Below are 12,910 nucleotides of genomic sequence, written 5' to 3'. Positions count from 1 at the left end.
TTTCTTTTTGTTTTGTAGCCAAATCAAATGTGTGCCAGCACATATGCTCTGTTTCCCCTTTGTTGTGTCTTATCACTTCTATGGAATCAAATCACACCAAGTAAATGGACTAATGAAATGCTTGACAATGCATTGAGATGTGGTTGGAAATATAGAACCAATGGGTCCAATTCGAGGGACAATTAACCAAGAGAGAAAGAGGGGACAATTGTTGTTGCAGACATATTTAAGCCCACCTTTTCAAGTTATGCTTTCTGTTAATGTTGGAAGCCATGGCCAACAGAGGGGGCCAAAGCCAACCAACCCACCAGGCACCAACAATTCCAAAAGAGAAGTAATGTTGATTGGAAGTGGCAATGGAGGGGGCCTATTTTGAGAAGAGAGGACTGGTGCCCTTTGCCGTCCAACAAATGGGACAAAGACATGTGCTATGGCAGTATGGCCTATGGATGAACATAGGAATCTGAAATGTTAAGTGTTGGGGACATTTCGGACTGTCACTTCTAGTTCTAGACTTCCAACATTTGCCTGTGGTTGATTCCACTACAGTACTACTATGTACTATTTGATGGGGGTTGGGAGTTTGTGTCTTGTAAAGTGTACGTGTTGGTGAAATAGTAGTAAATTCTTAACAGTTTTTGGATATGTGGGCATAAGTGTAAGTGAAATCATTTCAACAATTATACATACAATGTCTCCTACTTGGTTTGAAAATCAATCAAGAAATTGTAATATGTAAAAATGAGTGCAAAATTGATCTAAAACCTAAATAGGTTTGAAGATCAATGGATCACTATTTTCTCTTAAAATTTATCCTTTGAGGCAGGTGTAATGAGTGCAAATTGTAATTTTTTTTATTTTATTTGTTACATTTGTGGAATCAATTCTGAACCTAGCCTAATCCTAATCCATTATCCCACCTACCCTCACTACTTGATTAATCCCAAGGGTTTAATTAAATCTTTTTTAGTAAGAGGGATGATGTGAGTATTTTGGTTTGGGCAAGTGACAATAGTTTCACTCAATGGAAAATTGGAAATTAATATGAAATTTCCAAAACAGATTTAACTGGATCGGCCCAACCTGATCTGAGTGGCTAATCTATATGGGCGGGCCTGGACTTGAAATATGTGTCCTAGCCCAGCGTTGCTTGAGAACTTGACCAATATCTGGTTTTTCAGTTGAGCCGTTGAGGTATGAATTTAAAAGGCCTCAGACTCAGAGTGACAAGGTGTAGCATAACAGGTTAAGTAATTGGAATGAATTGAACCACAACCTAACTTCTAAGCATGCATCACTTGCTCCAATTCACAGGCATGCAAAAGAATAAGAAATCTGGCATGTAAAAGAAAACAAGAAAAATATAATATAAACACAAAGATTTGAGGCTTTGAAGTTGAAGGGTCCACTTCGCTAGCTATTCTCATGATCTTGCTGTCCATTTAAGCATGATGTTGGTGCCATCCTATCAGAAGGCTTTGATTCTTTTGGACTACAAGGCTCCCTTTTTTTCCTAAAACCTAACCTTTTGGGAAGGATGTTCCAACTTCTCTTGGTCTTCACCAGCTTCTGAAGCTCCTTTTTCATACTTGAACACTCCTTTTGAAGCTCTAAAACTCGTTCCCTCATGTCGCGATCAATGCCCAGAGCTCGGTCTTGTGCAGGGTCCATTTGATGGGGAACATCATTTTTGGTGGGGAGCTCAAGGTTTGCACTGGGATTTTGTGAGTTCTCAAGATTGTCAACAAATAACCAGCCAGAAATAGATGTACGGAGTCGAAGCTGTTCGAAGAAAAGGACTTGAACAATTACTCGAAGAGGTAGCCTCTCATTCTGGGCTGCATGGGTGCTGGCTTCCAGTGACAGCTTGTTGCAGTTCATGAGTCTGCAGAGTTGCTCCCTTTCACAATCTGTAAGCCAAGGATGTGCCTGTGGTTATGAAAATGTAATGTTGTTAGCATGCATGACCAGGCATAGACACCAAGGTCATAAGAAAACACGATTCCAATGGTACCTACTGCTTCAGCATTTAGTATCATAGTAGTGGTGTCTGAGTAAAAATTGGGCATTTTTGAGAATGTTAATCAAAGTACATATCAAACTTCAGTTACAGGAATCCATTAATGACCAGACTGGAATTAAGGTTAAACCAAATATCATGAAGACAATCCACGCGCTCAAGTTTGTCTTACCTTCAAGAAAACATCAATTGCATGATAAATGCCATCATCCAGCGGCCTAGCATAATCAGGGATGACAGCAGCAAGTGCCTGAAACTTCGGTAGCTTCAAATTAACATCTGGCGCTACCTCGGAAAGATATCCATCCACCAGACTGGCCACCATAGTAATAGGTGTCAGTGGATCAGTGCCAGTCATCAATTGCCCCTCTTCAATTATGCATGGAGAACATGAACCAACTGCAGCCAGGTTTACTGACATGAAATGGTCAAGAATCCTCTGAATGCAGTCTATGTCATAAAGAGTCTCCACTGAATAACCCATATTTGGTATGAGAAGATCTACAAGCACAGCTTGGTCCAACTGGACACCCACCTTTTTCTCCAAATTTTCTCTACATGATGGACTTGCATGTAACATCATAGCAGTTCGTAGCAGCTTAAGTAGAAACTTGGAGGATGTGACTCCTTTCTTATTAGGAAGTAACCCCACAATTTCTTCAAGTAGAGCCCTTTGGTCTGCCTCAGATATGGTTGCACCTGAGTTTGCATGACTTGCATCGTTAAAGCTCGATTGCCCATTCATCAAGGGGAGATACTTTCTAGCATAGGACATGAGAGAAGCAGAGATACTCTCAGGCCTCATGCCTTTTGATTCAACAGCTTGAATCAATCGTTTGTATAGAGGTAAGCTAAGGAAGGATGCATCTTCGTACCACCAATCATCACCGAGAGGTTGTTGCTTAGTTTCATCAGCAGTTATTCCATTCCATAAGACAGCGCCTGTTGTGTTCTTCATGTCATTTCCTCCTGATATAGGCCAACTGAATAACTTTGGGTCTGCACAAGCTTTCATAGCCATGGAATCAATGCATCTTGAAACAATGTGAAGCTCTTCAGCATATGGTTGAACTTCTTCACATGTTTCAAGAGCTACTATGGAGTCTCTCCAAGTGCCGAAGACTTCATTAAGGAAAGCCTCTGTTTGTGCAATGAGGTTTCCTTGTTCATAATCTTGAGTCATTCGGAGGTATTCTGCTGCACATCTAAGGATGACAACATTCAAAGCAGTTAACTCTATTTTAACACCGTAGCAAAATTTGGCTGCAAGCTCAAATGCTTTAGCTCCTCCGGGCACACCATGAAGTTGCAAGACACAAACAGATCCTTCCTCAACAGAACACTCTTCGATAAGCTTCTCTAATAGCCCACTTTTAGAAAGCAATGGAAACTGCAGTAGTTGCCAAAATAGGAGCTAGAAAATGAGAACAGAGCATGAATGCCAATAAGAGTTGAAGTGATATGCAAATTATGAAAAGTGCAGACAGAGAGCATACTGAAAACATAGATGCACAAACGGTCCTACATGCACACACAAACACTACAATTTCTTTCATACTGCAAACATAATCAAACAAAATGCACCTTGTGGAGGTGAAAAGACATTTCCCCAACTTGAATTATAACATCGCTTGGAAGCCCAGTTGTGCAAAGCCTGAAAGAAAAACACAAATCAGATCCATAAAAATAGAGCTAAAATCATCTACTACAGCCATGAACTTGACTCAACAGTAAATTCTCGCAGAATCCAATTGTCACACCAAACTCGTATTCCATGACACAATTCATCTTTGTTACACACCCCTATGTGGTTGCTAATGGTTTTCTATCAAATGGGTTTATTTTCTGTTTAAGTTCTAAGTAAATAATAAGAAGTTAAGACTCTATAATTTATACACGCTTCTCAAGCAGTAGAGGACTTTGACTCTTTGAGTCAAAAAATGGAGTCACTAACACCATAATATTGCTGCAATTTTCTGACCCTGCTCATATCACACCCCATTACCCACAAAGTTGCCATGGCCTAAAGCCTAAAGGTCAATGAAAATATTGTCAACCTTGTTGCCTAGGCAGGACACCATGGTTATTTAAGCACTTTTGTGTCTAGGCCGAAAAAAAAAATCACTTTTGTGTCTAGGCTACGCATATATGCAATCACTTATCAGGCATGCACAAACAAAGGGCCCTACTTTTACAGTACGCTAATACTAAAACCAACACAGTCCAGACCAGATTGCTATTAATGCCTGACACATATAGATACATACATACATATACACATATCACTATATCAGTTTTGATGAATTTGAAAAGGTAAACTAAGAAACACCCATGTGAGCAATCTCTAACTCGTCAATCGTATCTATTTGTTTGTTGATCAAAATGTAAAGGCCTTACCAAGTTTGGCCTTCGCGGTGAAATGCTTCAGACTTAGCGCCCAGCTTCATGCAAGCCATGGTTTCTGGTGGTCTTCTAAAATGAGCAAACTCAGAATCATAAATTTAATTGAAACATCACCTCAGACAGTCACATAAAGACTTGGGTGTGAAAATGTGAGTGAAAGTGAATGTGTCATACATGATTTTGGGAAATGCTTTCAGAATTCAGAGAGAGAGAGAAGTAGCGAGTCTACAGCAACAAGTGAAGGAGAGAAGGAAGCGGTTGAACCGTTTCAGTGGCTCCAACTGAAGTTGCGCTCAGACTCCTTCTTTCATGTCCTATTCTCAGGTTTTTGACACGTCAACATGGGCTCATAGTAATGTTACCAAAAAGCCCATAGTATCAAACTTGGGCTCATGGCAATGTTACCAAAAACCCCAGAACATCTAACTTGGGCTCAGAGACAGTGAGTCTACAAACAAGGGCCCCTGTCATACTTTTATGGTCAAGATGCATGACCCATTTGCCACCAGGAAGTGGGCTTAATTTCACATAATCATTCATTTTTAGACCATGTGATGCATTATTTTGTAAGACTTATACCTCTACAAACAAGAGTATTGTAATATGTATCATTTCAACGCAAGTAGATCTCGTTTATGTTAGAGAGATAGTATAACCAATGACAAATTTATATTAAGGGTTGCATGAACTGTAACCCATGCAACTTTTTTTTTTTTCTTTTATAAATTTTCCTAGATAAAGTTAATTAACCCTCATACACCCCAGTTTGGCCCACTACAGTCGATCCTAGCCCACCCTAACCTATCTAATCCCCACTATAGCTCACCCTATATTTAAAACAGTATAATTTGTCCCATAGTACAATACACAATCAGTTCATAATATAATACAAATACTTATTTTGAATTGATTCTTATATGATGTGTGATTCATATTCATCGTACAACATAAACATTTAGTTCTTATATATGGAGATGGATCCATGGTATTCTACTTATTAATTTTTGTAGATAAACGATTTCTAATTTATTTAATTTTTACAAAATTGATCCTTTAGGAGTGGGCATTTGAAACCGAAATACCGAAACCGAACCCGTACCATTCCGTACCGTGTCAATTTTATGCCGAAAAACAATACCGATTACATACCGTACCGTACCGATTCAAAATCGGTATGGTATCAATATGAAACTTTCAATATCGTAATATACCGTACCGTACCGCACCGAATTATATTTAATTTAATTATTTAATATTCTTTTAATTATGTGTCTGTCATATTAGTGGCTATTTGGGCAAGTCTATAGACTATAGTAGACTTGCCCACAGCGAATTCTCAATCCCCTATTCTAGTATTCTCCATTCCCCATCAATATTTGGGCAAAAAAATTAACTAAATATGTAAGAATATTAGGTTAGAGCAAGGAGTAAAATTTCGGTTTCGAGGAAATTTTCGTGGAAATTTCGATTAAAATTTCGATTTCGACAAAATTAGATAAAAACGACGGAAATTGCTATCAAAATACGGAAATTTTGAATGAAACTTGACTATATACTTATTTAACATATTATCTACTATATTGATAAAAAACATTGAAGAAACCAAATTATATAGTAGGTTTTATGTAATATAAGATGAATATAATGCGCGCTGGTGGTAAATACTGTTAAAAAAATGGATCACTAATTAATAATTATATAAATAACACCTCAAATTTATTTATATTACAATTTTTATTTAACTTAAAAAAATAATTATATGTATACATACTTGCTTCTAATCTTTTTTGTTAGCTGTATATTTTGTTGACACTGTGTTCATAGTTAAATGTCATACATCTATTTTGTTTATATCAAACCGAAAATTTATTATAGTTAAACACTTAAACTTAAAATTATGGAACACAGTAAGGCCACGTTTGATATGTTAGACTGTGTTAGATTGAACTATTCTTATGGATTATGCTAGATAGTGTTGGACTAGAGTAAGCTAGATTAAGTGTTATCTTGTGTTTGATGCTATATCGGATTAGAAAGCTGGATAAACTAAATAATACTGTTCTGTGTTTGATGCATGACCAGACTATGCTATAATTCCTTTTAATTTTTAAATTAATAAAAAATTTTAATTATCTTTTTATTTTTTCTTTATTTTCTTTCTTTTGTTCTCATTTACATTTTTTTATATATTTTTTTATTACATTGTGCACTCATCATTTTTTTTCTTTTTACTTTTCCTTTTTTATTTGTTTGGCCGTGCGCACAGATAATACAATATACTACGAAGTATAAAGTCAATGTAAAAAACCTGTCCACTAAATCCAATTAGAAAATTTTAAAACTTTAAAGTTCCTGATGAACAATAATTATGATAATAAAATGTATGTAGATGGATGACATTTTTTTTTTGGTCAAACAAAAAAGATGGATGACATTTTTTATAATTTATTTTGAGTGAATTAAATAAAAAAAATTAAAGTCCTCTTGGTGTGCAAGTGGGAAAATAATTAAAGATATTTAGTGCCAATTGGAGAAAGTTAGATAAGAGGTTTTGCTTTCTGACTGACGTGGCTGCTTCCCATCCTTTTGTACCTCATATACTTTACTCAGATATTTCCCTGTATTTACACTTTTACCTTCTCTTTTCTGAACGTGATCTTAAAAGTTGCACAGCCCACAAGGCTGCTTTCCCATCTTCTTCTTATTATTATTTTTTTTCTATTCTTTCTTCATTCTCTCTTTCCTTCTTCTCTTTTCTTCCTCTCTGTTTTTTTTTTTCTTTCTTCTTTGTTTTCACCTGAGTTCCTCGGGTGCACTCATCATTTTTTTTCTTTTTACTTTTCCTTTTTTATTTGTTGGCCGTGCACACAGCCCACAAGGCTGCCTTCCCTTCTTCTTCTTATTATTTTTTTTTTCCATTCTTTCTTCTTCTCTCCTTCCTTCTTCTCTTTTCTTCCTCTCTGTTTTTTTTTTTTTCTTTCTTCTTTGTTTTCACCTGGGTTCCTCCCCCTCCCTCAGATTTTTTTTTTTTGTTCTTTTCTCCTTCCTTCCTTTCTTTCCTTCTGTTTCCTGCACACACTCCCCCTCCCTCAGCTTTGGGAGGTCGATCGGCATGCGGGTCGATCGGAGCAGCAGCCCACCCATCTTCAGACCTGGCTCCGAACCACATCGCGGCGATCTGAAGGATGTTTCAATCTTTTTTGCCAAACGGGTCTAATGGGTTACTTGTTTGTATTTGGGATTTTGGTTTGTTTTGTATTTTCTGATTGATTTATGTGAAATCGGATTGCTTGTTTGTATCTGAGATTTTGGTTTGTATTTCACAGCGAAATTTCGTCGAAATTTTGACAAAATTTTACCGAAAATTAAGGGTTATGTGATAAAATTTTGGGATCCCAAAAAAACGAAAATTTCGGTGAAATTTCGCCAAAATTTTCGAAATTTCACTCCTTGGGTTAGAGTTAGAGTTAGACAATTACTAGCAAAGAATTGACAATTAATATGTAAGAATAAAAGTGCAAGGGATTGACAGTATATTTTTTGGTTGTTAAATGTTGTTTTTTGACAAAATTTTTTTTTTAAATGTTGGCACATACCGAAACCATACCGAATTCATAGAACACTAGTATGGTATGGTATGGTAACAATTTTAAAAATGTCTATATCATACCGATACCGTACCGAATAAAAATTTCGGTATGATATCGGTATGAGGCTCATACCGTACCGTGTCCATCCCTAGCGTGGATTGTCTGCCTTTGACCGGTCCAAAAGATTAGTCAGGTATGCAAAACTTGGCCCAAGATAGCAGGACACCCTCGATTACAAAATAAAATAAAATAATAAGTGGGCGGGTTAATTGCATGCATGCATATATATACATATATGCGCCGGCATCGGCAGCCCAGGCGGCTGTGCATCTGCCTCGGCCAACCTGTTCAACACGTGTGCAATTTTAATGTTGTCACCAACCATCCATAAACACTCACAAGTCACGACACTATTCTAATATATTTCATATATATATAATATATTCAAATTAATCTATGTAGTCTTCGTGAGTTTTGAGAGCAGACCACCCACTTTGGGTGCAAAAACCCCAAAAGATGTGACCCCTCCACTCAGCCACTCTAATATTCCCACTATATGTTTCTTTAGATATTTGCACCATTATTGTGCTACCAATCCATGCATATATTTGTGTGTGAATTTTTTAAATTAATATATAATTTAAAATATATAAAATTATTTTTCTATATTATAATTTAATAGAAAAATATAATTAGGCTAACAATTAGTTAGGGCCAGTTTGATATTGCTGTGAGAAAAAACAGTTGTGAAGTAAAACAGTTGTGAAGTAAAGTCAACTGTAAGATAAAGCAGTTGAGTGTTTGGTAAACTATGTTTTCAAAAGTGCTGTGAGTGCAAAAAATAATATTAAAGTTTTTGGTAAATGTTAATATAAAAATGCTGTGACTGTGTATAATTACTAAAATGGACATGATGCTGAAAGTGCATTTCACTTATTTGTTTGGTAAAAATAAAATGTTTTTTTTTACTTGTTTTTGAAATTTTTTACTACAAATTTTTATTAGCTTTAATTTTTCTAAGAACAACATTATTAAATAAGTATGCCTATTATTTTTTTAAATATATTATAATTTTAATCGTATAGATAAAATATCATAATTAATTATCACAATATAAAATATAACTAACAATGAACATATTTTTAATTTAAAATAAACAAATAAAAATTATAGAAATCAATGAGGGTATTATGGATGAAATACAATATTCATTGTTGTTGTGAGTCGCTGTAGCTTTCAAAAGCACCTAGAAACCTGCTTTCTATTTTTGCTGTGGGGAGTTGAGAATTGTGGGGAAAAATAGTTTTTTATTTTTTTATCAAACACCAAAACTACTGTAGGTGATTAAGAATTGTCATCCACGGCAATTTTTTGGTTCTCCACCGCAATGCCAAACGGAGCCTTAATCTAATGACACACATGTTACATTCAAAAACTGACTAATAACTGAGTGGTGAGAAAAAGGTGGAAAGACAATTTCAAATTGAGATAAGTTAATAATTCAATAATGCTAATTGTTCCATTTTTTTTTTTCTATATTTGTATTCTACTTGATGTGTCATTACTTCACTAGAAATGTATTTCTTTTTTCTTTTTTAAGTTTTATTTTTTAATTTTTAGTGTCTAATGTATAAATATCATATAAAATGGTATGAAATTATGGTATAAAAATGTGGTAAGTGTGACATTACTGTTAATAATTCGATCACTCTTAAATAAGTAAAGATTTTTTTTTCATTATGCCATCTATACATGTTAAAAAACAATATTCGTACGAGTAGAAATATGGCCCTATGAGGTTATGACAGTTCTTGTTTGACTGTTTGAGGTTCTAACCATAATTTTGACTTGGACCAACTTTCACGTCGGCTTTTGTGCATGGATGTGTATTTCCAACAAACTCTTCACTTTTTCACTTTTTCACTTTTTCATTTAACCAAAAAAAAAAAAACTTTTGACTTTTTCATAATTCCATAATTTTGTTTTTCCATTTTCAAGGGTGGAGAAGGCTTTGGCAATTGGCATTGTGTTAGTGTCATCGGTCCATACCCAAAGGACTGTGCGGATCACAACACAATAAAAAAACCACGGGGGCGGGGCCCGTAGAATTGGTTCCTTGGCTTGGGGCCGAACGTCGCAGATCTAATCCCCCGTGATGGAAATGGGACGACGTCATCCATGATAAGCAAATTGACACGTGTCGGCTTGTTCAGGCAGAGGCATGAACAATGTGGAGAGTCAACGTCCACGCATTGCCTGCTCTTGTTGTCTTGTAGCTGTCAAGTTAGCGCGTCCTGCTTGGAAATCTCACTCCGCTCCGGTGAATTCCTTGCTCAGTTTCAGTGACAAGCCAATCATATTTCACCACGCCAGCATCCGGGTTAGGATGCACCCCACTACGACTGTTGACGGTGGGATTGTTACATGGACGTCCCTATTTTAATCTTACTCAAATAGTGAAATGTGAATTTTCAAAAATAAACACAAAAAATAGTAAAAGGTTTGAATTCTCCAGTACTTTATCCTCCTAACAAAATAGTAGTGTTTTATTAATTTGTACCACCTTAATTAACCTCATCAAAATCAACACTCTCCTCTTTATTATTAACCTAATTCTTATCATGAGGCCACTCTCAACTCTTAAAATGATACAACTAATTTTATAACTAAGTCAATATTTTGTCCATTAAGAATCGAATCGGTTGAGATCATGTAAAACAACTTAATTATATTGGAGTGGTGGTAAATTTAGACCAAGTTTATTAAATTTTGAAAACCTTTAATTAATAACTCGATCAGATGCTTAAGAGCATTTTTCAATTATATTTTAACTATGTACAAGTGAATAAAACATATACAAAATGAATTTAAGAAGTCCCTGTCAATTCATAAATTTATCCATGTTTTCTACATTGCAACTATCTTTAATGTCGCATAATTTGTTGGAGTTGGAGGGATGTAGCATAGGGTGGTACATGCCACAATTATTAGACAATTAAGATCAACCACCCCTAAAGAAGAAAAGAAAGATGCTATTTATGTCTAGTAATAATTATAAGGGTTAATTACAATTTAGTACCTCAACTTTACCTCCTATTTCAAGTTAGTACCTCAAGTTTAAAAAGTTTCAATTTCATACATCAACTTCCATTTTGTCACAATTTCATACCTCCGTTACTACTACCGTTAGGAAGTCCGTTATCTGCCTACGTGGCGCTGACGTGGCGCACGCTGACCCAATCACTAAGTGTTGACTTGATTTTTAATAATTTCCATGTGGCAGAATAATAATAAAAAAAGAATAAAATATTTAAAAATTAATTAAAATATAAAAAATTGAATTAAAAAAAACACAACCCTCATCCCCTCCCCCAGCCCGACCCACCCCCTTCCCCCTCCCCCTCCCCCTCCCCCTCCCTGCAACCCATCCCCTCACCACAACCCAACCCTGCCGGTAACCTCTTTCTCTCTCTCTCTCTCTCTCTCTCTCTCTCTCTCTCTCTCTCTCTCTCCTCATCCTCCTTGGCCGCGATGACGATATGTTGTCTCTCTCCCCCGATGCCACTACCATGTTCGAGATCTTCCTCCCGAACCATCGCCAGTCGTTCCCTTTGTTCGGCGGCAGCGTCACCTCGAGTCAGAGACGGCGGCGTAGTGGTCCACTGCCTCTGCGAAACTCTAGAGAAACACCAGGTGGTTGTGGTCGGCTTCTCGTTTCGCCACCGTGACGATCGTCCAGCATCATCCAGCAGAAATTGAGAAAAAAATAAAAAATAAAAAAAATACCCATCTCGCCCAGCAACCCAAAATAAAATGGAAAAACCCCATGATCTAGATCTTGAATAAAACGAAGAACACTGCATCGGTAACCAAGATCAACCCCAAAACCATTCTCTTATCATTTTTGCCCATTTATGTCTTTTTCTTCATTTTTTGAGGGGTTTCTTCAATTTAATGTAATTTTTTTATCTTTTATCAAAAATTGTTATTTTTGTTGGATGAATTTTGATGGGTTTGAATTGTTTGGGTGTACTGCCAATTTGGAAGCTTGGAAGCACAGAGGGGGAGGGGCTGGGTTGTGGGGAGGGGATGGGTTGCAGGGGAGGGGTTGGGTTGCGGGGAGGGGAGGGGAGGGGAGGGGAGGGGAGGGGATGGGTTGCAGGGAGGGGAGGGGAGGGGATGGGTTGCAGGGGAGGGGTTGGGTTGCGGGGAGGGGAGGGGAGGGGAGGGGATGGGTTGCAGGGAGGGGGAGGGGGAGGGGTGGGTCGGGCTGGGGGGAGGGGATGGGGGTTGTGTTTTTGACCAAAAAAAATGGGGGTTGTTTTTTAATTCAATTTTTTATATTTTAATTAATTTTTAAATATTTTATTCTTTTTTTATTATTATTCTGCCACATGGAAATTATTAAAAATCAAGTCAACACTTAGTGATTGGGTCAGCGTGCGCCACGTCAGCGCTACGTAGGCGGATAACGGACTTCCTAACGGTAGTAGTAACGGAGGTATGAAATTGTGACAAAATGGAAGTTGATGTATGAAATTGAAACTTTTTAAACTTGAGGTACTAACTTGAAATAGGAGGTAAAGTTGAGGTACTAAATTGTAATTAACCCTAATTATAAATCATGGGTATTAAATAAAATAAAATAAAAGAGAAATCTCAGAATAACCAGTGGATGTTTATGCTGGTGGGTTGGCTGTCTAAGGGTTTAAATGCCTCCACTTGGTCGTGCAAGCATTAAGTAATTGAGGGACAAAAACCCACCTAAAGTTGATAGTTGACAGTGTGTGTTTGGATTCTCTGCTTCTTCTTTTTTTTTTTGTATGTTTCAATACAAATTGTGTTATATAAATCTAATAATTTATGAAACATCATTCACACACAAAAAAAAGTGTTA

At 36.6% G+C, this 12,910-nt stretch overlaps 1 protein-coding gene across 2 annotated transcripts; it reads right to left on the bottom strand.

Annotated features, from left to right (window-relative positions):
- Window positions 1–1,369: 1,369 nt before the first annotated feature.
- Window positions 1,370–4,682, bottom strand: LOC147281815 (Phototropic-responsive NPH3 family protein). Of its 2 annotated transcripts, XM_086248461.1 has the most exons (5): window positions 4,598–4,682; window positions 4,418–4,492; window positions 3,605–3,674; window positions 2,193–3,410; window positions 1,370–1,929 (listed from the first exon to the last, which is right to left on the bottom strand). In XM_086248461.1, exons 2-5 carry the CDS (start codon window positions 4,474–4,476, stop codon window positions 1,414–1,416), a joined length of 1,863 nt encoding a protein of 620 aa, XP_086104587.1. In that variant the 5' UTR covers window positions 4,477–4,492; window positions 4,598–4,682; the 3' UTR covers window positions 1,370–1,413. The 2 variants fall into 2 exon arrangements, with proteins under 2 accessions (XP_086104587.1, XP_086104585.1); XM_086248459.1 differs by having other exon boundaries at window positions 4,418–4,621.
- Between the last annotated feature and the right edge of the window lie 8,228 nt (window positions 4,683–12,910).

This window comes from Dryas octopetala, chromosome 6 (assembly GCF_963921425.1).
Source record: "Dryas octopetala chromosome 6, drDryOcto1.1, whole genome shotgun sequence".
Classification (NCBI taxonomy): domain Eukaryota; kingdom Viridiplantae; phylum Streptophyta; class Magnoliopsida; order Rosales; family Rosaceae; genus Dryas; species Dryas octopetala.
The sequence above is the reverse complement of the archived record's forward strand: the minus strand, read 5'-3'. Positions and strand labels throughout refer to the sequence as shown.

Coding starts and splice junctions, on each gene's coding strand:
- LOC147281815 (XM_086248461.1), bottom strand. CDS start 4,476: ATGGCTTGCATGAAGCTGGGCGCTAAGTCTGAAGCATTTCACCGCGAA. Junction 3,675..4,417: donor CACCGCGAAGGCCAAACTTG/GTAAGGCCTTTA, acceptor TTTTTCTTTCAG/GCTTTGCACAACTGGGCTTC. Junction 3,411..3,604: donor TGTCTTTTCACCTCCACAAG/GTGCATTTTGTT, acceptor CAACTACTGCAG/TTTCCATTGCTTTCTAAAAG.